The sequence below is a fragment of the Heterocephalus glaber genome, unplaced genomic scaffold (genome assembly GCF_053883595.1).
Source record: "Heterocephalus glaber isolate CG9 unplaced genomic scaffold, H.glaber_assembly_v1.0 deba00001572, whole genome shotgun sequence".
Classification (NCBI taxonomy): domain Eukaryota; kingdom Metazoa; phylum Chordata; class Mammalia; order Rodentia; family Bathyergidae; genus Heterocephalus; species Heterocephalus glaber.
In genome coordinates this window covers 23,373,051-23,399,743 of record NW_028258357.1, presented here as the reverse complement: position 1 = coordinate 23,399,743, position 26,693 = coordinate 23,373,051, and the positions used below count along the sequence as shown (strand labels likewise).

At 48.5% G+C, this 26,693-nt stretch overlaps 1 protein-coding gene and 1 non-coding gene across 2 annotated transcripts; one reads left to right on the top strand and one right to left on the bottom strand.

Annotated features, from left to right (window-relative positions):
- The first annotated feature begins 29 nt into the window (after positions 1-29).
- Rtcb (RNA 2',3'-cyclic phosphate and 5'-OH ligase) lies at positions 30-17,577 on the top strand. Its single transcript, XM_004844787.4, has 12 exons — positions 30-229; positions 1,793-1,871; positions 2,979-3,046; positions 4,098-4,197; positions 8,273-8,429; positions 9,708-9,864; positions 11,232-11,391; positions 13,100-13,275; positions 13,740-13,928; positions 14,402-14,512; positions 16,039-16,158; positions 17,127-17,577. The coding sequence occupies exons 1-12, from the start codon at positions 137-139 to the stop codon at positions 17,232-17,234; spliced, it is 1,518 nt and encodes a 505-aa protein (XP_004844844.1). The 5' UTR covers positions 30-136; the 3' UTR covers positions 17,235-17,577.
- On the bottom strand, positions 5,933-6,039 carry LOC147823625 (U6 spliceosomal RNA). The gene has a single exon (XR_015443676.1). It is a non-coding gene; the product is annotated as a U6 spliceosomal RNA (small nuclear RNA).
- Positions 17,578-26,693: the final 9,116 nt, after the last annotated feature.

Below are 26,693 nucleotides of genomic sequence, written 5' to 3'. Positions count from 1 at the left end.
TCGTCCGCCGTGCATCTGCGCCTGCGCCCGCGTCTGCGCCCGCGTCTGTGCAGTGGGTTCGTGTGGCGCCCTGTGACGCCGGCCGGGCAGCAGCTTTTCTCCACAGCGAGCCGGGCGCTCGGTCGTGCTCGTCACCATGAGCCGCAGTTACAACGATGAGCTGCAATTCCTGGAAAAGATCAACAAGAACTGCTGGAGGATCAAGAAGGCCTTCGTGCCTAATATGCAGGTGAGGCGGAGCAGCAGGGCCTTCGCGGCCCGGGGCGGCGTGTTTGCGGTTGGCCCGGTGTCCAGCGCCGCCGCCCGCGTCCTCTCGGGCCCGCCCCCCCAGCTCTCCCGCTTTGCTCGGCCCCGCCCTCCCGTCCCCGGGCCCCGCCCCTCCCCGCACCGGCGGACCCTTGCAGCGGCTTCCACACCTAAGTGTTCTGTCCTGGAGACTGCACCAGTCCTTTCCGAGGTGCACAGCCGGGCGCACTCCGCCTTGCGGCCGCTCCTCCGCCCCTCCGAGTCACGCTGGTGATTTACGCGGTTCTCGAGGTGATTTACCGTGTTCCCAAGCCGAGTTTCTAGCATTCACACTCTGCTGGTTTGTAAGAGAACGGTCTTGTAGGCGGGCGCGGTGGCGCACAGCCTCTAATCCCAGGCCTCTGGAGCCTGAGGCGGGAGGATCTCAAGTTAGGGCCGCCTGGGCCATTTACCAGACCCTGTCTGAAATTAAGAAATAATAATAATTAAAAAAATACAAGACGAGAGGAGAGAGGCTGTAGCTCAGTGTGAAGGCCCTAGGTTCAGTACCGAGGACCGCCAGAGAAAAAAACGAGGTTTTGTTTCTCACAGCAGCCAAGATGAACAAGGCAGGGGTGGTTTTAGTACACACGTGGCAGGGCTCTGAGGACCGGTCGGCGACAGTGGTTATACTGTCCACACCCACACAGCAAGACGCTCAGCCAGGACAGGCCCAGTCCTCTTCTTTCCCTGACAGGGTGGTGCCTCCTGACGGAGACCTGGGAGCCCCAGACCCCAGTCTGAAAGGCGAAGCTGCTGCCTCTCCCAGGCGTACATGTCAGTGTGAAGAAAAAGCACGCGTGAGGTGCTGGTGCACCAGTGTGACAGCTTTTGAGATCCCTTCAAGGGCCGTACCAGTGTGCTGAAGGTTCACAGCCTTGTGCTGGGAAGAGGTTCCCAATAGCCATTCCACTCTCACTGGGCATCAGAGCTCATCACGGGTCCCTGTCAGCACATCGCCTTGCTGGGCGCTGAGGAGAGAAGCAGCCTACAGGGACCTAACAGTGCCCTGTTTTCCCTTTGGTTTTGGGAGAGAGGGCTGTTTGTTTGTCCTTTAGTATTTTAATTGACAGGGAAAAATTGAACATGCCATGGGGCACCATGTGATGTTTCAGCACGCATGTATATGTGTAAGGTGCAAATTGGGGTGAACATACCAGTCTTCTCAAAGCACTGTGTGAACATTGCGAAATACACATTGCTTATCCTTCGTCTGAAATGCTTGGAACCTGAAGTGTTTCTGATTTTGGAGTTTTGGATTTTGGATTATTTGCAGACTTTCTTGGAGGGGTATCCCTAATCTAAAAACCCGAAATCTGAAATGCTCCAAAATCTGAAACCCTTTGAATGTCTTTTAGTCTTTGATAGGAAGTTTTCCTCTTGTTAAAGGTAAAAGGAAAATGTAATAAAAAATAAAGCAAACTATGGCATGTAGTTATTCTGTGTATTGCACCTGTACTTCACCTACATGAGCTCAGACATTGCTTTTTCTTTCCTTTGGCTCAAGGTTGAAGGGGTTTTCTATGTGAATGATGCTCTAGAAAAATTAATGTTTGAGGAATTAAGGAATGCCTGTCGAGGAGGTGGTGAGTACGTTAGTTTCATTTGTGTTACAAGTGGCCCCTAACATGTGACCTGAACAAATAGTGACTCAAATAATTATCATATTTAAAATATTGTCAAGAAATTATCAAGACTTGAAGCAAACCACAGCACTGACTTGTCTCTATTCATTTTAGCCACGTGGGCTTGTAGGCAGGGTTTGGAGCTGAGCGCCTGCTTTGTGTCTCAGTTAACCTCGAACAGTAATAGTAGGAGCTCCCATGTCTTAGGCACCTACTGCGTGCCAGGCATTTTAACAGTGCTTACCATAGATTGTTCATGTAATACTTAAGAGAAATTAAAAGGTGGGTATTACCTCCATTTTACAGATGCATAAGGCAAAGTGTCATGAGGTCAAGTAATTTTAATTTGCCCATGGTCACACAGCTTCTTGGTAACAGCCAGAATTCAAATCCAGTAGTGTCCACTTTCAAACCCAACATTCTTAACCAGCATCTCACTAATAAAGTAGGACTTGTTACCCCGGTCTTGCAGGGCTGCCATGAGGGTCTGAGATGAGGGTTTAAACCTCTCATGGTGACAGTGAAATAGAAATCACCTAGTTTTAGCACCTTTTATTTTTAAGATCAGCAAACTAAAGCCCTCCCTCCCCCACCAGGGTATGCTCCCTAGTCTAAAGTGACACAGCCGCACAGGAACCCTGTGGCCCCTGACTTTCAAGCCATTGCTTTTCCATTGCCCTCCTCTATCACTTAGATTAAGCCTTTTTTGGTTTTTTTAGGGGGTTGGTGGTAGTAAGAACTGTTGAAAGAATACCTTCTCTCTACCCTGACAACATAGTTTAGCAGTTCCGTTGGGTAACCCAGCACATTTGCAAGCATACTTGTCAAGGTGTATGCGGGACCCCGGAGAAATGTTTGTAATTAGTGCAGTAGTCAGTCTGCCTTGAGTGTGGGCTGCCTTTCTGCAGAAGCTCCCCTCCCACTTGCATTTCACCCACCCTTTCCCACTTGGTTGTGCTAGAAGCCTTACCCACTGCCCCTTTGTGTAAGGCAGTCTAGAAACACGAACGTATTCATGCTGAAATCAAAAGTGCTCTTTTTCCCCTAATACCCACTTTTTAATTCCAGGTGTTGGTGGCTTCCTGCCAGCCATGAAGCAGATTGGTAATGTGGCAGCCCTGCCTGGGATTGTTCATGTGAGTCAGACTTCAGAACCCTAATTACTTCTATTTCTCCATGGCTAAAGTTTGTGGATGGGTGAATGACCATATCTGATAGATAGTGGTATCATTTAGAGTAACCAAAGGATCTCGGACATAATTGAGTCTGATTATTGTCAGTTTCTGACTGCCTTTGGCTGGAATCTATAAGTGCTTGAGAACCTTTGCCGTAGTTTTTATTTTTGTATTTCTTTGTCAGAATGACATCATTGTTCCTGGGTCATGTGTTGCCCTTGTAGGTTTTGCTGTGGCCCTATTCTAGAAGATAGTTGGAGAGGGAGCAGAAAGAAGAGAAGTTTAAGGTTTGGGAGCGAGGAGATAGAGAGAGGACAGTGTAGCTCTTCTGAACATGATTGGAAAAGGAGGGCAGTGGGAATAGCAGGGATGAGGTTGTCTGGTACCAATGGGCCACACAGTGTAACATTCAGACTGCACCTGCAGGTGCATGTGGAAGTGGATTCATCTAACAGTGTATGTGAGTCCTTTATGGCGGTTAGTTGGCTGTGGGTGAGGGGCAGAGATGAAAGGACATGACTTGTGCAGGTAAAAACACCTAAGTGTCTAGGTGTTTCCATAAAGCCTTGCCGTCTTTGATGTGCTCTCTTCGTGGGACAGGCTCCTTTTCTATGCCGTGGATGTGTAAAGCATTCAGTATGCATAGCATCACATAAATTGCATTTGTCTAATGACCAGTGTAAATTGCAGTTATTTCTAACTTGATACAATATGATTTGTCAGTGTCTTGGGACCACCTTTAAAAGGTAATAATATATTAAAGCTACTCTAAAGCCCTTTTATACACTGTTACGCTGAGGCGTTTCCTTAGTTAAAAGTTAGACTTTATGAAAAGATTTGTTTCCTAATTGTATTTAGCTTTGTGATTAGGTCTTCTTAATCCTCATTTTCACCAGTAGAGATTTTGTGGGAAGAAAGTGTTGATACTAAGAAGCAGTATTGGTCCCATCAGGTGACCGTAGTGTAGTGCCAGGTTCCAACAGCTGTGTTTCACTTTCTGATTCTCTTCCAGCGATCCATTGGGCTCCCTGATGTCCACTCAGGCTATGGGTTTGCCATTGGGAATATGGCAGCCTTTGATATGAATGACCCGGAAGCAGTGGTGTCCCCAGGTAAGGTCACTGAGTCGGTCTGCTTCAGGTGTGCGGCTTCTCCCATGGCCCATGGCCTTGCTGAGACAGAGCACAGCTTTGCTCTGTATGCATCTCCCAGTCTCATCGCTTCTGTCACTTCCTTTCCTCTCACTTACTGAGAAAATCTGTTGTGGACACCTGGGGGAAGTTCAGATATCAAGGAAAACATGTATTTGTTGCAAATCTTTTGGGCTCCTTCCAAATGCCAGATAGTATTCAGACACTGGCCGCAAAACGAACCGAAGCATTCATTTGGCAAGTTTTGTGTCTTTGTGATCCAGTTGCTTCATAAGGCAGATTGTGTCTAAGAATGTTCCTTAGCACACGACATCACTGGGAGGATTAAATGAGCTTGGCTGTGTAAAATCCTCGGGCCAGCGCTGGGCGCACAGTAGGTACTGATTTGCTCTTCTCACTTCGGTGTGTATTTACCTCTCGTTGTACACATCCTCCTCCTGTAGTTATGGGGTATGTACCCTGGCAGCATTCATCCCCAGAGGGACAGCTTTACTTTCAGAGAATTGGAATGACAAATGAAAGTTTAAATAACAGCCTCAGAGTTCTGCCTCTGGTGATGGTTGACTAGGTGTTTTGTTTTGTTTTGTTTTACCAATTCCTTTATATTTTATTAATAATACTTGAAAAATGTGTCATTTTCTAATCAGTTACCTTTCATAACTTAATTTTAATTTTTTGTCAGAGAAATACATATTTTTAGATGAAAGATTGCAGTAAAAAGCAGTATCCTTGCCACACTCCTCCACCATCATCCTGATCCCCGAAAGAAACATGTATTTGCTCCAAGTTTCTAAATAACATGTTCATACTGCTCATTCTGAGTACTGTTTTGATTTTGCATATTCCAAATTACTTCCTACAGTGTAGCCATTCTACACTTCCAACAGCTTCTCTCCAAACTCCTGATATAGTTATGATTCTCTTTTTTTACATAAACACTCAGTTTACATGATTATGACTATGTAAGTGTTACAGTTTGTATCTAGGTGACTCCCAAAGCCTCATGAGCTCATAGGTGGGGCTTTTGGGAGGAACTAGATCACGGGTGTGATACTGCCTTTGTCCACTGATTGGTTTATCACAGTTCTGGGTTCAGAGGATGGACTTACAGAAGAGGGAAGACCCTCCCTGGGTGTGGTTGGTACCATCCAGTAGACTTGTAGCCTGTGTTTGAAATTGAGATCTGCTGCCCGCTAATATTGTTACTTTCTTTAGAATGGAGGTCCTATTAGCAGTCTTTGACTATGCCTATAACTTATAGCCATAAGAAGTCTTTGATAACCAGTTCCACTAGCCCTTTCAAAAATGTGTCCTTCAGCCTCTCAGTGTATTCTCATTATGTTGAGTTTAATTTCAAGTACCTCTCAGGTGATGATTTAGCTTCCATAGCTGTTCAGTTTGTAGAGGTTTCAGTTCATGGTTAACTCCAAGGCAAGGCAGCATGGCAGAGGGGCATCACAGGAGAAACACTTCATGGAAAAGAAGTGCAGGGAGAAGGCAGCAAGCCAGTGAGCAGCACCATGTTGAGACCATTCTCCTCCATTTTGCAAAATCTTGACTAGGTTTTTTAGACCAGGTAAATTTTTTTTTTTTAAAGAACCCACTTAGGACCCATCTTTCTTTATTCCATCATCCAGAACTTAATTGTATCAAACAAAGCTCAGAACCTGTCAGCAGTGTTTATATTGAGATGCGGGAAAATATGGAACGCTTCACAAATTTGCATGTCATCCTTGCGCAGAGGCTATGCAAATCTTCTCTGTATTATTCCAATTTTAGTATATGTGCTGCTGAAGCAAGCACTAGACCAGGTAAAATTTATAAACAGCAAAAAGAAAAGCCATCTGACTGGAGGCACAGAAAAGCCACTAAGACAGTAAGAATTTGTGAGGTCAAAATGCAGAGGGAGATTTTTAAAAGTCACATGTGTGAACCCAACACTGAGTACAGTTTTTCTCTTGAGGAAATGGCAGATTCAGTCAGTAAGGATATGAGGGGTTTGAATGACCCAGTGAACAGACTCAGGACTTTGACCCCAGCGTGTGCTGGTCATGTCTGCGTGTGTGTTGTGGTCTCCTCAGAAGTGCATGCTGTACTTTTTCCTCAGACGCACAAGGTTTACCAGCACTGACCACATGCCGTGCTGGGAAGCAGGTCTCAGGTGTAAGTACTAAAATCATTCAGAGTGCCAGTCTCGAAATTTGGGGCTCAGGACCCATTTAGAACTCTTGCCAATTATTGAGGGTTGTTCTCAAAGGCTTTTATCAGTGTTTACTGTGTTAGAAGCTAAAAGAAAGGGCTGGGGATTTAGCTCAGTGGCACCACACCTGCCTCGCAAGCAGGTAATAGAAAAAAAAAAGTTTCTTTTAACTTTTTTTTAGTTCTGAGGATTGAACTCGGGACTTTGCACTTGCCACTGAGCGAAATCCCTGGCTTCATGAATCTAAAAGAGATTTTAAAAACTCACTGCACAAGTACATGCTTCGTCTTTGTTGTCAGTCAGCACAGAGATGTTTTCACATCTCGCTATATGTTCATGAGAAGGTAAGGACGAGAGATGAACAGTGGCTCAGGCCTATTAGAAAATTTACTTTGCAGATCTAAAAGCCTCTCGACCCTCCCCACCCTCCAGTCTCTGGACCACACTTAAGCACAACTGATACAGAGTTTTTCTCATTGGACCACAGTGTAGTTGTTAGATATTTAGAGAGAGAAAAAAAACTAGAAAAACCCCCATATGTTTGGAAATTTAGCAGTTTTTTTTAGTACATGTTTGCAGTACGAGGTCATCTTGGGGAGTGGTTGCATGTACATAATACCACTTGCTTCCTTTGTTTTTAAAATCTCCCCTTCCCCTCCCTCCCTTCTCTAATTCCCCTTTTCCTATTTTCATTCATATTGATATTATTAATTTTAACTCATGTTTATGGCCTCTGGTATTTACATTCATTAAGGTTATTAGGTTGCTGTGCGTGGCATGTCTTTATTCTACTTATTTCTCCTTCCACTCCCCCCACCCTTGGTCTCTTGGATGCCTCCCATTTGCAAGAGACCCATCCCGGAGGTATGCTTTTAAATAACCCACTACTCAGGCTGGGGATTTGGCTCTGGTGCTGCTGCCTGCCTCAAAAGTACAAGGTCCTGAGTTCGATCTCCGGTACCAAAAACAAAATGTAAATAACCCATTAGTTGAAAAAAAAAAAAAGCATAATAGAAATTAGAAAACAGTTTCAACTGCTAATAAATGGTGCTGTGCCTAGAAATGGAGAACACTGAACAAAGGGCAGGCACCCTGCTTCACTGGGTGGGCTGGGAGCTGGGACGGCCCTTGTGGAATGACGCAGGGCTCCCAGAGGCAAAGCTGGGACTTGCATGTGGTACAGCAGGCGCAGCCACTGTCTTGCAAGGAGAGCTGTGCTCCCGTGTTCCCCACAGCTCTGAGCACAGAGCCTGGGGTGCGGAAACCCAGGCACCCGTGGACCGATGAATGAGTAGAGAAAGCGCAAGTGTGTGTGTACACATACGTACATACGTTCACATACCTGCAGTGGAATGTTGCTCAGGCTGAAAGAGGGCAGTTTTTTTAATAAAGCGAAAAAATAGAAAGGAAACCTTCCATTTGGTACAGCATGGGTGAACCTTGAGGATGTTTGGACTGAATGGAAAAAAAGCTCAGGAAGCTACTGCACGACCTCACTTATGTGTAGAGAATGGAATGGTGTAGCCAGAGGGGAATGATCTGAGAGGTGGCGATCAAAAGATTCAAAGTTTCAGTTGTAAGCCAGGCGTTGTGATGAATTCCTATAGTCCTAGCACTTGGGAGGCTGAAGCAGGACAATTATGTTTGTGTTACTTTGGATTAATTCAGTGTCACCAGATATCACTCAGCAGAAGCCACTTGAATGGCTATGTTAAAACATGGTTGAGTCTAAGAAGATGGATATCTTTAACACTAGTAATGGCGAGAAGTTTCAGGTGACAACTGCCTGACCACTTGGTTCTGCTAATATTTGACTGACTGTTCTGTATTTTGTAGGTGGTGTCGGGTTTGACATCAACTGCGGTGTCCGCCTGCTGAGAACCAACTTGGATGAAAGTGATGTCCAACCCGTGAAGGAACAACTGGCCCAAGCGATGTTTGACCACATTCCTGTTGGCGTGGGGTCCAAAGGGGTCATTCCGATGAATGCCAAGTAAGCAAGTGCACTATGCAGTGAGGGAGGGAGAGGAAAACCACATGGGCTCAGCCTCCTGTCCGTCCTGGGATACTTGTGAGGTGGCTGTTGCTCCGTCACTTCGGGGACGTAGATATGAGTTGCTGTTTCAAGTGTGAGATCCAGCCTATTCGTAGACCTCCGTCCACTGCTGATCGGTAAAGCAGTCCTTGATGCACAGTAGTATTCATAGTAGAATGATGGCCACTGACCCTTAACGAGCTCTTCCTCCATGTAAGGCGCTGTGCATCCTACCATTTCATGTAGACAGTCACCCTGTTTACTTACACAAGGAGGTGGAGATTGAGAAAGATGGGTAAATGGGCTTGGAAAGGGGAGTCGGGATTCAGAGGGAAGGCCCTTTGGCTCCTCAGAGGCTGCTTTCTGAGCCCCACTGCCTGCAGTCACTGAAGCCGGGCAGCCACACCCTTCCTGTTGGGTTCGAGCCCAGGCCGTGCTCTCAGCTCAGTGGGGGACTAAATGCAGGGCTGCCTGGAACTGCCTCTCAGGTGACCGTTGGGTTTCCTACCCCACACAGAGCAGTGCCTTAACCGCCACAAAGTGCTGGGGTAGCCAAACTGTGTCAGACAAGTCAGAGGTGTTGCTCTGCCGTCTTAAAACTGTTTAATCTTTAAAATTCTTGTGGACTCTGCATTCTTTTCAAATATATGTATACATTAACATAAAAATGTTTTAGCTGTTTTATATAATTTCCTACACACACACACACACACACACACACACACAAACCACTTGAAGTAAACTGGTAGGTACCCTTGAAAGGTGCTTGTTCTGTTGTTGCACAGGATCCTGATGTGTATCCTCCCTCAGAAAAGTAAACATGTGACATAGATCAGTTTCTAATGTCTCTGCAGATGTCTTAGATGGGAATTTTGATGGACCAGTGTTGGAGAGGACCTGTCATCTGGGGTAGTGAGGAAAGCAATATTGAAAATTCCCTCTTGCATTCTTGCTTTGGAAAAGGGCTGGCCTGTAGATGAAAGTGAAAGCTTTCTTCCCTCTAAGCATTTAACGTGTGTGTCCCTCAGCTTGAAAAGTACCGGGCTGTATTAACCAAGTAGAACAAGTATAGTCATGGGGTAAGACCTTTGCCCTTTTTATAGTGGTTTTTTATGTGGTCGCTTTCCTCAAGACACTGGAGTTGCTGAGAGCAGAGTCCTCTGCCCTATAGGACTGGTCCTTCCTGGTCTGGACGTGCCTGGCTGGAGGGGACTGGCACTTTCTGTTACTCCACAGAGACCTGGAGGAGGCCTTGGAGATGGGTGTGGACTGGTCCCTGAGAGAAGGCTATGCCTGGGCCGAGGATAAGGAGCACTGTGAGGAGTACGGGAGGATGCTGCAGGCTGACCCCAACAAGGTCTCAGCGAGGGCCAAAAAGAGAGGCCTTCCTCAGGTAATCAGACTGCCCGGCCCCCATGGTGGGTTTTCCAATTTTACTATGTTAAGAAAAGAATCTAGGGCCGGGGATTTAGCTCAGTGGTTCCACCGCCTGTCTCGCAAGTGCAAGGTCCAGAGTTCAGTCCCAGGAACAAAGAAAAAAGGAGTCTATGTCTCTCATTTAGCAAAAACATACCTCAAAAGTTTTTCAGAGTGTATCAGAAAGAATGCAGATCTGTTTAATCATCATCTCCCCCCCCCCGCCCGCCCCGGTACCAGGGATCGAACTTGGAACCTTGCACTTCAGAGGCCAGCGCTGGAACCACTGAGCTAAATCCCTGGCCCATTAAGCATCATTTTCTAAAAATCCATCAGAAAGTTCATATTTATAAAATAAAACAGATCGTGAGTTCAAAGAACAAAAACGGGACATAATTGTAAGCTTACATGTATGCTGAAATCATATGCGGACAGATTTTGACAGTTTGTGGTTGGGACCCAAAGTTTTCTGGCATCTTAGACACAAAAAGATGCCAGTTCACAGTGTCCATGAGGGAAGAATATATCATGTTTGAATCCATAGCTACTTGTGAGTGCTTTGCCCCTAGGCCCCATGACCTTAGGCAGGCTCTCTGGCCCCTGGGACTCATTATTTCATTGAATAAGTGGGAACAGTTAAAACTAGGCAGCCTCAGGGCCAGACATTTAGCTCAGTGGTGCCACCACCTGCCTCACAAGCGCAAGGTCCTGAGATCGATCCCTGGTACCAAAACAAAAACTAGGCAGCCTCTGCCAACTTCCAGCACTGCTCCTGCCTGGTTCTTGTGTCGTGCATTGGCTTCGCTTGCGGTGTGTGCTTGCAGTGATGGTTAACACTGGGTGTCCGTGAACTCAGACCCTCGAGACATCATGTGACCTGGACCCTGCCTGAGCGTCAGCATTTCCCGGTGTTCCTCCGGAATGTGACCTTCCTTTCTGATACTCAGAACATTGTATGAGCCACTGAATGGCACAGGGCTTTGGTTTTTAAGCTTTTTAGGTGCATGTACTTCAGGCGTGTATGGGTGTGATGCACTTCGGGAACTAACCTGTTACTTCTGTGGTGTGGAATGTTGCACATTAATGAGGCACTGCTAACACTCAGATTTTTTTGTTACGTTAAACACTCTTCCTATGGCTGTTTTGGTGGTGATGGTGGTGGTTTTCACCTACTTGCTTTTTTTTTTTTTTTTTTTTTTTTTTTTGTTACCGGGGATCGAACTTTGGACCTTGCGCTTTTGAGGCAGGTGCCGGAACCACTGAGCTAAATCCCTAGCCCACCTAGTGGCTTCTTATAAACACCAGAATCGAAGCTGTTTTATCACATGTTCTTCACATGCGCAGTTGGGGACCCTGGGTGCAGGCAACCACTATGCAGAAATCCAGGTTGTGGACGAGATCTTCAATGAATATGCTGCAAAGAAAATGGGCATCGACCACAAGGGGCAGGTGTGCGTGATGATCCACAGCGGCAGCCGGGGCCTGGGCCACCAGGTCGCCACAGGTATGGCCCAGACCTAATGTTCTGCTCAGCGCCACACAGATGCTAAGACAGCTCTGAGCTCTGCTGCGTGGGTTTGGTTTATCCTGGTCTCCTCATGTGTAACCTCAAAATTAACTTCTCAACTGAAGAAATGGCATGATTGTTTTGTGTGATATCACGGAAGGTTAAGGGAGTAATGTCCATGAAGCACTAAGTGAACGCCTGACATTTAGTAAGTACTGGGTAAGTGTCAGCTCCATCTGTGCTTACATTTATTCAGCTGTCTTGCCAAGAAAGTGCAAGACAGTGTTTAAACTGGGGATTTGATGAAGCTGGGCTTTGTTCAGCAAACATATGTGAGATACCTGCTCTGGAAGATTAGGAATTACAGTGGAATTGTTGATAGAATGGGTGGGTATTTTACCTTCAAGCACTCTCATAAAGAAGAGATTGTGTTCATAAAAAAAATAAAGACAGAAGGTTATAATTGATAAAATAAGAGAGACAAAAACAGTGTTTAGGAAACAGGTTTCAGACATGTTTGAGCAGGTCCTTGCAGTTTAAACAGTTGTACACAGATGACAAAAAGCATGAACAAAAGCAGGAAGCAGGGAAATTGGTTACTTTGGATGACTTACAGGGTGTGTGAAAGGATGAATGAATATAGGAAAAGGTATATAGACACATAGAAATTGTAAACATTAGCAGGGCGTGGTGGTGCACACCTATAAGCCCAGCACTTGGGAGGCTGAGGCAGGAGGATTGCCCAGTGTTTCTTGGCCAGTCTGGGCTACACAGTGAGTTCAAAGTCAGTTTGAACTACAAAGTGAGACCCTGTCTCAAAAACAAAAACAAAAACAAAATAGAAACTGTGAACATTAAATTCTGTGTTATACTGCAGCTTTGTATTGTTTTATCCTATGAGAATTTAATAATTTGTGCCAGCCTGATCCTTAGACTTTTAATCTAACATATACAAAAATTAACTAGTGTTTCTGAATTTTACTGCTGGATTCGTGGGTTTGATTCTGTCATGAATTTGATTTTCAAACAGAAGATCTAGTAACTTGTCACCAGCTCTTTTTTAATCTAAGCACTGAATTATTTTTATAAGCCATAGTGGAAATAAAATGTACTTTCTATTGGGAGAGGAGAGTCAAGGCTGGGTTTTTGCTGTGTGTGCGTGCCTCGTTCCAGGTGTGTACGGGGCAGATGTTGTCATTCAACCCCACATAATCTGTGTCATCACGCTCTAAAAGAGGGTTCCCAGCCCTCACTGTCCATGGCACATGTTGGCCATGTGCCCTGTTACTGAGCTGCATCTCCAGCCCCTTTTTAAAAAATTTTGTTTTGAGACAGGCTCCCACTAAACTGCCCATGCTGGCCTCGAATTAGCAATGCTCCTACCTCAGCCTCTGAAATACATGCTGGGATTATAGTTGTGCACCACTGCACTCAGGGCAACAAATAGAACTTGGGTGAGCAGATGAACGGACTCAGAAGCACATTAAAGGGAAGCTTGTGTTTCACTTGTTTCTTTGTAGAGTGAGTCGGAGTGCATCCTGCCTTTGCAGCAGTCCTAGTGATTGATTGATTTATCTGTACCGGGGATCGAACTCGGGACCTTGTGCTTGTGAGGCAGGCGGCGGAACCACTGAGCTAAATTCCTGGCCCTCTAGTGATGTATTTTAAGAGGCCTCACTGGTGTGGACTTGTCCTCTTCTTCCAGATGCCCTGGTGGCCATGGAAAAGGCCATGAAAAGAGACAAGATCATAGTCAATGACCGGCAGTTGGCTTGTGCTCGGATTGCCTCCCCAGAGGGCCAGGACTACCTAAAGGGAATGGCGGCTGCTGGCAACTACGCCTGGGTCAACCGCTCATCCATGACCTTCCTAACCCGCCAGGTGCAGTGGAGTTGCTCTTCTGTTCTCCTTATCCTGACGAGGTCAAGTGCTTTGAAACACGGTCCAGTCAGATGAAAGCCTGTAGGGTTTCCTATTCAGAGTACCAGACGTGTGTCCTAGGTTCTGGTTCAGCAGTGAGACAGCCCTGGGGAGTGGGAGAAGAGGATGCAGATAACCCCTGGGGTGTGAGCTACAGAGAGAGTAGAAGTGCACTCACAGAGGTGGGGCGAGGCCAGAGGAAGCGTTTCTGAGGGCAAGCTTGAGAGCAGCCAGACAGCTTTTCCCCAGAGCTGGGTTACAGGGTAGAGCGAGGTCTAAAGGTGGTGGTTCTTCACATGCAGTTAATAACACTGCCATTTGGGGCCTGGAATCCCTGACTGTGCAGGAACAGACTAGTCGAAGTCTTCAAGGCAGATTCCAAAGAGCCAGTCTTGGCTCCTCTTAACACAAGCTTTTCCTTCCAGGCTTTTGCCAAGGTCTTCAACACAACCCCAGACGACCTGGACCTGCATGTGATCTACGACGTTTCCCACAACATTGCCAAAGTGGAGCAGCACGTGGTGGACGGGAAGGAGCGGACACTGCTGGTGCATAGGAAGGGGTCCACTCGCGCTTTCCCTCCTCACCACCCACTCATCGCTGTGGACTACCAGGTGGGTGGCCTGGCTGTGTGGGTTTCAGCAGTAAGGCCGTGATTTAGATCCTGTCAACGTGGCCATATTTAAACAGGAAAGCAGCCTTTGTGGAGAGAAACACCCGTGAGAACAGTGGCTCATTTTGTCGTTTGTGCTTTCGGTGTGCCATTAGAAAGTGCTGCCTTAAGTGTACTTTACCGCCTGGCGGTGGGCTGAGGCCTGTGAATTACTAGAAGACGGGATAAAGATTAGACTGGATCTGTTTCTCTCCTCTTGCTCTTCCAGCGTGTGGCTCTGGGAGAGTTGGAAACACCCTTAGTCTGCACTCATTTTGCAAATAAGAAACTGAGCCTATGAGAGGCCAGGTGTCTTGCGTGGGTTAGAGGCCCAGATTCCTCCCACAATCCTGTAGTGCAAGAAATGTAAATTGCCAATGGAGAACACCCGCGCTCTCCTAAGTGTTAACGAGTCTGGTCTGTGTGCTTCCACAGCTCACTGGACAGCCGGTGCTCATTGGCGGCACCATGGGAACCTGCAGTTACGTTCTCACTGGCACTGAACAGGGGATGACGGAGACCTTTGGGACCACGTGTCACGGCGCGGTAAGGAACAGGGAACGGCATAGAGTGCTGTCCTCAGCTCTGTTCTTGTTTTGCATTTTGACAGATAAAGACACCGGGTTGAGCATGAGCAGAGTTGAGGTCTGAGTCCATCAGTGAGGGTTCTACCTGGGAATTGTTCCCCAGTGCATATGGTTTAGTGAACTGACTGAAGCACCTTGTGTCTAACCTTTGCAAGGTTGTGGTAGGGCCAGGGACTGTTCCTTACCTGCATATCCAGAAATCCAGACTGGGAAATCGTCACTGGAGCTGAGCATACTTTGCTGGTCATTGGTGATACAACTTGAACTGATGCACATTTACATCAGCTTATCTCAGTGATTGATGGAAACTGTTCATTTGCCTAATTTGCTCCATCCTGGGCCATATGCTCAAGATTTGGGGACATATCCTATTTGTAAATCAGAGTCTGTGTCATCTGCACACCCACATCAGCACATTGCTTCTCATATTCTCAGCCAGGGATCAGTAAACTTTTTCCATAAAGGGCCAGGTAGTTGGGCTTTTTGGGCCATATGTTCCCTGCACCAGCTACTGAGCTTTGCCATTGGAGTGCAAGAGCAGCCACAGTACCATATATAAACGAGCATCACTGTGTTCCAATAAAACTTATTTACAAAAACAAGTGGAGGACCAAACAAACCGTAGTTTGCCAGCTCCTATCTGAAGCCATCAGAGTACCTAGCCAGTGATGGAGTGGGAAATAGAAACTGTCTCGAGTACCGGGGTCTCATAGGAGAGGGCTCACAAATACACTTCAGCCCTGCCTTTTTCCTCTGGCCAATTCTCATTTCCACCTGCTGCCTCCTCCTAGTTTAAGCACAGTGATTCTCAACCAAGGTGAAGTGGCCTCCTGTCTATCGACACTGGCAGTGTCTGGAGGCGTTTGTGGTGTTCACGGCTGGGTAGAGGAAGGTGCTCCCAGCTCCAGTAGGTAGAGGCTGAGGATGCTGCCTGTGCCACACAGGCTTGCCCACGGCCAAGAGCTGCCTGGTTGCGTGTCGGCCGTGCTCAGGCTGAGAAAGCACTTGTAGTCACAAAGACCACAAAGCTTTCGCTGTGACAGACCCTGCTCACAGTCAGAATTCCTGTTCATGCTGAAGTAATAGCAGTAATTAGCGCAGAACTAAATCTGTAAGTATGAGTTTCTCTGCATAAGAAATGTATCTTCTGAAAGGGTATGAGTTTATTATACAAGGAACAGAATAAGGTTGGTAAAGTAATAAAAGGCAGTTTTTAAAGTTTTTTGGTTAAAAAAGAAAAAAAAATGTGGTGCAGTAGCAAGTGCCTGTAGTCCCAGCTACTCAGGGCTGAAACAGGAGAATGTAAGTTTGAGGCAGCCAGGGCAGTGTAGGTGACACAGTGACACTCCTTCACGTATGTACATACTATAACAATAATACAAAATCAAGGAAAGGGTATAATAAAGGTTTAAAGTACTGCTGGGGTCAGATGTCAGGTTGAGCTCAGAATTTATCAAGCAACATTAATGTCCTTTGCCATTCTAGGGCCGTGCGTTGTCCCGAGCAAAATCTCGCCGTAATTTAGATTTCCAGGATGTCTTGGACAAATTGGCAGATATGGGAATTGCAATCCGGGTTGCCTCACCAAAACTAGTTATGGAAGAGGTGAGTGAAATTTTACTAAATAATTAAGCATAATTTATCATTTGTGCCAGTGCAGAGAGAGCGTTTTTTGGTGTTTCTGTTTTTGGTTTTATTTTTGGTACCGGGGATCAAACTCAGGATCTTGCATTGGTGAGGCAGGTGGTGGAACCACTGAGCTAAAGCCCCGGCCCAAGTGGTTTTTAATTTTACTAACAGAAGCTCTTTGGGATTTTGTAAATGACTCTGTTTCGACCTCCTTGGCTTATCTCACTTTTGGTAGTATGGTTTTCTCTTTTGTTTGGAAATAAATTACAAACCTGAGTCCATACAGTGAATTACACTGTTCAGGTGTAGTTTCTGTGTGTGAGCTATAACGGTAGTTTGAACGGAACCTGTTAACCTTATGTTGCTGAGCGTGTGCCTAGCGTGTGAATGTGAGTAGAGACAGTGCAGGCTGTGAGGTGGGAGGAGGCGGGCGTGAAGTGACTGGTGAGCGTACGTGCACATCGGTCCACATGCCGGCTCAGTTCCGTATGTGTGAATCTAGTAGCTTCCTTCACTATGAAGAGAAAGTTACTAATATATACATGTTCTTTGCAGAAATGTTGACGACTGCAGAAATACAAAGAAAGAAAATGTAAATTGCCAGTGATTCTATGCAGAGATATCAGTCACTGGCAGATGGTTTGGTGCATTTTCTTCAAGGCAGAGGATGGCGGGGGGGGTGTTTTATTTACATCTATTACTTTTCTTAACTATATAGGTAATTTTTTGGAGAAAGTTTTTAAGAGTACAGAAAAAGTATAAAACAAAGTGAGACGTTTCACTACCCTTACCGACACTGAACTCACTCGTGATTTCAGTCTTTGCTAATAGACGAAAGTAAACCCTCTGTGTCTGAGTGGGCATTCTGTAATTACAAGTGAAGTCCATGGTCTTAAAAAGAGCCTCTTTTCCAGAGACGTAGAGTGTCTAATTCCTCCTTGCAGGCTCCCGAGTCCTATAAGAATGTGACCGACGTGGTGAACACCTGCCATGATGCTGGAATCAGCAAGAAGGCCATTAAACTGAGGCCGATCGCCGTCATTAAAGGGTAGGGCCACCAGGGCTGTGGACCCCTGACCTCGGCCAGGGGAGCTGAGAGGCTCTTGGCACCACTGACCCGCAGCTTGGAGTGTGCAGCTGTGGCTGCCCCTGCTGAGTGGCTCCCTGCAGCCAGGTCATAAAGCCATCGTCCAGAGCCATGCTGCCTCTGTTGGAAAGGGGATGTGCTTCCTCTCACTTGTCTCATGGATTTTCCGGAAAATCTTGGGAGGTGGGGGTGAAGAAACTGGCTTACTCAGCCATGCAGCTCTGTAGTCCACAGAATGAACTGTCCACCAAGTCCCTTTGACTCCTGGTAGATGTCAGGAACATTCTATTAAACACGAAGGTTTGGCATGCCTGCTTCCTTCCTCACTTGCGCACTCTCCCCCATCTCCCACTCCCCTGCACTGCAGCAAAGGGGGTTCTGAGCCCTCGGGAACGGTGTTCGTGTTAGCTGACCAGGAGAGGTCGGACAGGAGGCTGTGAGCAGCACAGGGTAGGCCCCACAGAGCCAGTCACTGCCACGGCTGCCACCCCTCTAGTGCGTGCAGACCACCAGTGACTGCCCTGCTGCCTGATGTCACTGGGTTCTGTCTTGGAGCAGCCACAGCTGGCCCACTCGACTGAGTATCACTTTGCACAGCTGCAGCAGAATCCTCCAAGCAAGCTGGCTAGCTCTGCTTTGTGGTTGGATCGTGAAAAGCATTCGAGGAACACAGCTGTGACATTAGCAGTGTGCAGTGCCCCCGATAGAAGGAAGGTGCCATGGAGAAATGGATCCAGGGCCTGGCAGAAGGGCCGAGGGGGCACAGAGGGACACGAGAGGGCCAGAGAGACCCGAGCCTGGTGTGTGGGACTCCCAGGTGGTGGGGGGACCCAAGGAGAAAGGAATGGAGCCAAGGCAGGGAGGACCCAAGGAGATGGGCAGGGACTCGAGGACACTTGGAGAAAGCAAGGCGCCTCAGAGGATCTGCAGCCATGGGTCTGAGTCCCACAGTCCAGGGGAGGAACCCTTGGCGAGACTAGCAGACCTGAAGCCTGGGAAGAGAACCAAGGAGGTCTGGGGGGACCAGGGAGGCACCGAGGCTGGAAGTTGGGAACCCTGAAGGGCAGAGTGACCTGAGGAGGGACAGGACAGAAGGACACAAGGGCGCCTGGAGGAACCCACAGAGAGCTCACCTGGGAAAGGCCAGATCTGGGTGGTGGGATCTGACTCCTGAGGAAGATAGCTGAGCTGGGGGTGGGTGGGGCCAGGACCCGACTGAAGAACCTCGGGTGTTCGGAGGAAGCTGAGCTAGGACGGGGGCAGCTAGCTCCAGGCAGACCAGGAGAGTTTGGGGCTCAAAGAGGCCAGGCAGTTCCCTGAGTGCTCAAGTGGAGGGTCGAGGTGAGGTGGGCTGTATGTACCTGAGGCAAGAGGAGAATTTTTTTTTTCTCACTTAGGAAAAAGCTACTTAAAAATAAATGTTCACCTGGGAGTGATGGTGCGTGCTGTAATCCCAGCTGCTGGGGAAGCTGAAGCAGGAGCATTGCAAGTTCAAGGCCAGCCTGGGCAATTTAGCAAAATCCTGTCTCAAAATTTTAAAGACCTTTAAAAGGGCTGAGGAGTGGGAACAGCAACTGAGCCCTGGGTTCAGTTCTTAGTACCACAAAAATAAAGTGATTGAATCTTCAAGTGGTGCTGAAGAACTCAGCTTCCAGTCGCCCTGGGGAAACCTCACCTGGCACACAGGCAGCAGGGGGAATGCCCAGGAGGGAGCCAAGGCTGAGCCCTGTGTGTCTTGGTCCCTTGTACTCATCTTCTGTGTGCTGGTGACCAAACCCAGGGTCCTTCGCGGTTTGTCACTCACCTCTGAAGTGAGGAGGCCAACACCTTTCTGTAAAGCAGCAATGTCACTCACTCACTTTTATACTCTGTGTTCCAGCGCAAACATACACAGCTCCTTCTGTCCCTATTTCCAGTTTATGTCCTTTTGTGGTTTTGGCTTCTTTTCCCCAAATGTATTTCTATTTAATTTTGGAGACAGATCTTGCTCTGCAGCCCAGGGTGCCCTCAAATTCAGGATTCTCCAGCCTCAGCCTCCTGAGTAGCTTCAATAGCAAGCTCCAAGTGTCCTTTCTTTTCACATCTGCACCCACACTTGACTCTAGGGATTTCCATGGCATCCAGAAAGCATGAAAGATTTGTGCCTGCCGACATTGGTTGAACATGAAGATGCTGTGCATCTTGGAGGATGTCAAGTCCTCAGTGAAAAGTCTTGCTCTGACACCGTCAGTCCCATCGCGGGCGGTCAGTTACAGAAGAGTGAGCGGTGACGTCACCTGCACGTTGCAGGGACTCGGCCAGTGAAGTGGCAGTGCCAGGCACATCCCAGTGCTTACCCTGTCACAGTCTGTTCTCGCTTTGCAGTCTCAAGCATTTGTGTGCCTGGCCATGGGTGCTCCTGAAGGAATGAGGAAGGGGCTGGAAGGTGGGTGTCATTGCCTCTGTAACAGGGGAGCAGAGGCCTAACAGCTGCGAAAGGCTCCCAGCGGGTGACAGTGGCACAGAGAACCAAATCTTGAGTCCCAGGCTGGACACCACTCCTTTCCTGCTGCCTCCTCTGACCAGTTTGTGGTGCTTTCGTATTCAGCACGAGAACCAGCCAGTTGGTCTGAAATGAACTGAATTACTTGGAGCACCATAAAAATTTCATCTCATTGGGACCATTGCTCTTGCTTGGCCTTACAGAGGCAAGTCCAGATGGCGACTGCCCTGTAGCATTCCACGATGAAGATAAACCTTCATTCTGCCGGTGAATGCCTGTGAGACACCTCCCTCTGCTTTGCACAGTCCACGCATCAGCACCTCCCGGGCAGCCCCAAAACAGTGGCTCCTCACAGACTCCCGCCCCGGGCAGCCACTTGCCCCACACAGTACCTGCTCGGGAAGCTCTTCCTAGAGCTCCCTGACCTCTAGGTTGCCCGCAAGTTTCTTGACCAGAGTGTGAGAAAGCAGTACATGGCACCGAGACGCTCGCCAGGTTACTGCTGGGAGGAGATGCAGGCCCCGCCTCCACATCACTGCTCCACCTGTTGCCAGACACTTCGTGCCAGGTCCTCTTCAATTCAGATTAAGTCACTCCCCCTCTTCGGAACTTAGGGGCCAGAGGTGCCTACTTAGGAAATGAGCAGTCCAGAGAGGTCGTTGACCAATGCATCCTGCAGGGAACAGAAGCGGTTACCACCCATCCCCACAGCAGGCACTGCAGGGGGCATCCCCCGTCATCCCCTCCCTGCCCCTTTCCATCCTGGGTTCTTCACCCTGGCTGGGCCTTTGCCACACAGTGAACCCACCCTAACCAAAGTCACCTATTAGCTTGTAGTTGCTAATGAGATGGGTCAGTGTTATCTCACCTGGGCATGGTGGCATACACCTGTACCCCAGCTACATGGGAGGCTGAGCCAGGAGGATCACAAGTCGAAGCCCAGCCTGGGCAACTCAGCAAGAGTCTGTCTCAAGAAGGACAGGTTGGAGCCCAGTGGTAGAGCACTTGCTTAGCACATACAAGGATCCGATTCAATCACCAGTAGTGGGGGAAAAACAACGAAGTGATGAAAAACTGACTTCAAACAGATCAGGAGTTTGTAGTTGGACATGTTGGATTTCAGGGGCTTTGGGACGTCGGGTCTGCACATTAAGAGGCATGACAGGAATAGAGAGGAGGCTGTGTTTGTTTGTTTGTTTGGCACGGGGATTGAACTCAGGACCTTGCGCTTGCAGGCACCGCCTGCCAGAACCACTGAGCTAAATCCCCAGCCCCGAGGAGGCTGTATTTGAAGCATTAAATTTCAGAGCAAATGAGATTTGGAGGGGAGTGTGCAGGCCAGTGGTGGAGCACAGGCCAGCACACTCGAGGGCCTGGATTCTGCTCCCAGCACCAAGAAAAAGGTCTGCAGAGAACCAGTGTGAAGAGCAGAGCAAAGCGGAGCAGAGGCTGAGAACAAACCTAGGGAACAGCTCGGTAACCATGAAAGAGCAGAGCCAAGGTGAGAACCTGACAGCGAACAGATGGGCTTCTGCTCTGCCTCCAGTCAGCTGAGCAGGCTGTGCAGGAGCCCACAGGGCTGTGTGGGAGGCTCGAAGGAAACAGTGTAAACTGCCTAAACAGGGTGGGCCTGGAAGTGGGGCGGGGATCCCAACAGACCTCATTCATGTTGCAGACAGGAGACTTGCGGACAAACCGTGGGCTTTAGTGACTAGCAGATCACCAGTTTGAGCAGTGCATTTGCTCAGGGTGCTATTTGAATAAAAATAACAGTAGCTGTCATCGCACAGCATTTAGCATGTAGCAAGCAGTGGTCCTGGCTTTTTACACAGTAACTCACTAAGCCCAGAACAATCTCAGAAGTACATGCTGTTCATTTTGCATGCTGTTTTCATTTTACACCTGCCCCCTTGAAAGTAAATGTCCTACCAGATTTTAGGAAGCACACAAGTGGCAGAGATCCTCAGCGTACTGTTCACGCACTGGGATGGCCCCATGACTTAGGCCCTTTAACAAGGCTTTCATGTCAGTACAAACCCCACCCGAAGTTCCCCAGGAAGCTTAACTTGCAGCTTCAGCTAAAGAATGTTCTTTAACTATTTGTACTTTACTAAATCCCTAAGTGACAGGATTAGCACTCAGGCAGCTTAGCCAGGAAAGAAGTCACCTTGGGGTGCTAGCCCCATCAGTGCTGGAGAGGTACCGGCCTAGCAGGTGTGCGGTGCTCCCAGCAGTCTGTGTTCTGAGAGGACTCCTACTCCACAGGCCACTCCAGGGACCCACGGCCGTCACCTGGCCTTCTCCGTGACCTTGGCCCAGGTGAAACAAGCCCCTGAGAGCCTTCCTGTGTGTGTGTGGCACGGCACAAGCAGACCTTTGTACTTTTGTGCTGCACCAAACCCAGCCTCCCAGCGGCTGAATCCCCAAGAGGTTTTGCACAACAGTTACAGTGACTCATCTGATGCCTCCTTGTTCTGTTTTTGTTTTTGTTTTTGTTGAGATAGGTCTCACTCTTGAGACTTGGCCTTGAACTCTCTATGTAGCCCAGGCTGGCCTCAAACTCGAGGCAGTCCTCCTGCCTCAGCCTCCTGAGTGCTGAGATTACAGGTGTACACCACCATGCCTGGCTAGCCTCCCTGTTTTATAAGTGTGTAGAGGCTTTGACAGCCAAAATGCCAGTCAGAGAAGCCACTAAACTTACCTGACACCACCCATCACTACCATTCCTTTCGATAACATCAAGGACAGCACCTAGCATTTCTCCAGCATCCACTAAACGAACATCAGCGTGAACCAGTGTTACTGGTCCATAGGGAGGAAGCTGGTCCAGGTCATCAAGGAAGTGGCAAATCCGGAACCTGATGCACAGCTACTCCAGAGCCGGTGCTCATTCCAAATCCGGCTTTCTCCACACACCTACACAAAACACCCTGCAGTGTAGTTTTACCCTTTCCACTGGGTCCTGCCTGCTCAAAGGCCACTTAACTGGGAGAGGAGACCACCGCAAAGTGTTTGAAAAGTGAAAGGAAGTTGGATTTTTGTAGGGTGTTACAAAATGTTTCAAAGTCTACCTCAGCTAGGTAGCCCTTTTGAGCTCTCTCTGAAAGGAACAATATTTTTCTTTTGGGAGCGTCTGAAAGTCACACTCAGATCAGCTCTGCAAAGTATTGGAAGAAGACAATTGAGTCCTTTGTTATGCAGAACATTTAAGTGGAATAAAAGAATATTCTAGCAGAGCAAAATGGCACACACCTATAATCCCAGCTACTTGGGAGCTGAGGCAAGAGGGTTGCAAACTGAAGGCCAGCCAGGGCGACTTAGTGAGGCCCTGTCTCAAAAAGGGCTGGGGCTGTAGCTCAGTGGTAGAGCACTTGCCTAGTATGTGCAAGGCCCTATTTTCCACCGCTAGTACCAGAGAGTGGAAAAATGCTCCAGGAAACTCCGGCTGAACTCCCAAGTGCTTCTGGGTAGATGAGATGGTGAGCACCTGTGGGCGAAGTGTTGGCCGCCACCTCATGCAGACAGCAACACGCTGGACCCATTGCTGTTCACAGATACTCGGGCCTCTCAATGATAGCTGCTGCCCACCCCGTGGTGCTCAGCCATGGTTTTGAGATTGGCCTTGCCTTTGAAACCTACACGATGGTGACACGCCACCAGCAAGACCTCTTGAGAGCAAACACATGTCCATTCTCTTGGCTCTGGGACTGGAAGCCTGGGCAGAGGTGGAGCCACAAGTGGGAGGGTCCCCGAGTGACCCTGGTGAGCACAGCCCCCAGCCCCAGACAAACCCCAGTGAACGGGGCAAAAATGAGAGGAGCCTTTCACTTTAGGCCACCGAGATTTGGGGATTGTTACGGCAGCATTACTTGGCCTGTTCTGACAAATACACTCCGCCTCTCATGAGGGCTTGACTCCAAGGTAGCTGGCCTAGGAGATGCAGTCACAAGGGTCTCATAGTTGCTCCCCTCGTTACTGGGACAGCATAACATAAAGGAGGAAAGCTTTATTTTGGCTTATGTTTCAGTCCCTAGTCTGCCAAGTCACGGCAAGGTGGCCTGGCAGAAGAGAGCTGCTCACAACACGGGGGACAGGAAGCAGAGAGAAGGCAGGAGCTGGGGAGTGAGATGGGCCCTTCCAGACCACGCCCACAGAGATAAACCTTTCCCTCCAGGCCCCACTTCCTAACAGCAAGTCAGCTGCAAACCCACAATCCAACCACTTCAACAAGCCCCAGCCAAGAACACAAGGCTCGTGGAGGACAGCTACACCTAAAGCACAGCAAAGGTAGGCCTCTGGCTTTGACTGATGTATTTAAATTGTACGTGAACGACTGGGCGACGTGAGCTCCTGCAGCTGAGACTAGAGGTTAGACTTAGAGGACACACAGTGGCTTAGGTCTGTGTCCCCCAAGGCTCATGCATGAAAGGCTTCGTCCACAGCTAGTGCTATTGAGTGAATATTGCTAACAACTGGGGACAAGTATACAGCCTTAGGTCACTGTGGTCTTAAAGGCGACAGGGGGACCCAGGCCCCATCTCGCTTCTTTTTGTTTCCCTCACCATGACATACTGTCTCCCCAGCACTCAAAATAATGGGCCAGCGAACCTTGGGCTAAAACCCTCCAAATCAACCTTTCCTCTTGTACATTGACGTTGGAAACAGCAAACTAACCCTTTTTGACTTGGGTTGCAGTAATCACTCTGCTGGTACAATGTTCAGTTTACTTCTCTGTGCCTGTATTTCTTCTTTGGAAATAAGTAAAGCAATCCCTGCTCCTTATCCCAGTCCACGCCACTGAGATCAATGCGTAAGAAAATAAGCCTGTTGTGAAGAGCACTCGTCCATTCACTGTAGGCAGGTGGGTTGGAGAGGAGCAAGAGTGTGCTCTCGTACCCTTGCGAGGTGATAATCACCCACGTGCTGTGCTGCTCTGTTCTGTGACGAGGAGCACGGAACTGCAGACACCTGGCCTGACCCGTGCAGGTGGGCTCCCTCTGGAAGTGTACTGAAGCAGACCTGACAGGTGGTGGGGAGTGCAGCCAGCTACAGAATGGGCTGGGACAATTCCAGGAGGAAATAGCACGTGCAGAAGCCGTGCCACAGGACAAGCTTAGAGCACTAGAGAAACGGGAGGCTGGTGGAGTCATGCTCAGCACAGGAGGACTGAGGCGCAGCCACAGAGGTGGCGGTGCCACAACAGACAGGACACGGTGGCCAGGGGAGGAGCTTCGTCTGTGTCCCCAAGCAGAGCCACTGAAGGGTTTTGATGGAGAGACATAATCTGATTTACTTTGGGAATGTGAGGGCAGCAGAAACCTCGGATCTCAGCCCTGCAAATCTCTGGTAAGGATGCGTATCATACAGAGTAGGCACTCAGCTACAACATGCTGGATGGACGGAGCAACAGATGGAGAGTAAAGGGCTCCTCGCTCGGTTCTTTATGGGGGACCTGCAGCCCAGGTTCCCCCGTACAACAGGCCCAAGGGGTAGCATCTCATCCTTGAAGCAACAACTCATCCTGCTGGATATGGCTTATGCTGTGTTGATTACCAGGGCCTTCGATTACTTCGCTTCCATCTTGAATCTCGGTGTATTTTCCTGCTATTGCTTTTTGTATCCTTTCTCTTCCCATGCACCAATAGGCACTCCATTCTGGATGCAATATGTGGTGATGGGCCCACACCACGGTCCTGCCGTCTCCCCACCCTCTGGTCCCTCTGCGGCTCTCTGTAACCCATGCTTCCTCCACTGCCAGGCCAGCAGTTCCCAACCCCGCAGGATCATCAGAATCACCCAGGGATTCTGTGAAACTGAAAATCTTGGGCCACATGTCAGCAAGATCACAATTCTTAGAGGTGGCCCCATGGCTGCCTTGCCTTTTCAATGTCATTTTCTGTGTTTTAGTCAGCAGGACTTTGGTTCTATTTGGAAAGGCTCTCATCTTCATACTTGGCCTTTGATAGAAAAGATTGCTGTAATACAGTGTAGCTGCAGATAGCATGCAAAGGAAAGCATGGCTGTGTTCCAATAAAACTATAAAAGTAAGCAATAGAGCTGAGTGTGGTGGTTCACGCCTGTAATCCCAATGGTCTGGGAAGCCTAAGCCAGAAGATTGCAAATTTGATCCCAGCCTGAGCAACTTAGTGACTCAGGGAGACCTTGTCTCAAAATACAGTTTTGTTTTGTTTTTTATACAGAGACTCACTATGTAGTTCAGGCTGGCCTTGAACTCACTATGTAACCTAAGCTGGCCTTGAACTCTCAGTGATCCTCCTGTCTCAGCCTCTGGAGTGCTGGTATTACAGGGGTGCACCACTATGCCTGGACAATACAATTTTTAAAAGGGCCAGGGACATAGCTCAGTGAGAAGGCCCTGAGTTCAAGCCCCAGTGCCAAAATAAGTCCATGCATACATAAAACCCATAGGTCTGGCTTGGCCCTTGAGCAATTGTATGCCAGCTCCGGGATCAAGCACAGACACGTCATTGCCCATTGGTATCAGATCTGCCTTGTTCGTGGGGACAGACCTGCCTGATTACTCTGCCCCCTCTGCACACCACATCCACCCACCAGCACATCCTCTTAGCTCTGCCTCCAAGGTGTGCTCCAGCTCTGTCACTGCACTCTTCACTGGTCACTGTGGCCTCTGTGTAAGTCGCTTCCCTTCATACTCCTCCCACCCATGAACAGGCTCTCTGCACTCAGAAAAGACCCAGTGTGTCCTCTGTCCCTCGGGATTCACTGTCATCTGTCTAGGAGCTACTGCTCTGATTTCTTAAACTACCCCAAGCCAGGTATGGTGGCGCACACCTGTCATCCCAGCACTCAGGAGGCTGAGGCAGGAGGATCACTGCAAGTTCCTGGACTGTAGAGCGAGAACCTGTCTCAAAAAACAAAAACAAAGAAAAGAAGAAAACTTACCCCAACTATTCACCTTTA

Coding starts and splice junctions, on each gene's coding strand:
- Rtcb (XM_004844787.4), top strand. CDS start 137: ATGAGCCGCAGTTACAACGATGAGCTGCAATTCCTGGAAAAGATCAAC. Junction 1,872..2,978: donor GAATGCCTGTCGAGGAGGTG/GTGAGTACGTTA, acceptor TTTTAATTCCAG/GTGTTGGTGGCTTCCTGCCA. Junction 13,929..14,401: donor TCATCGCTGTGGACTACCAG/GTGGGTGGCCTG, acceptor GTGCTTCCACAG/CTCACTGGACAGCCGGTGCT.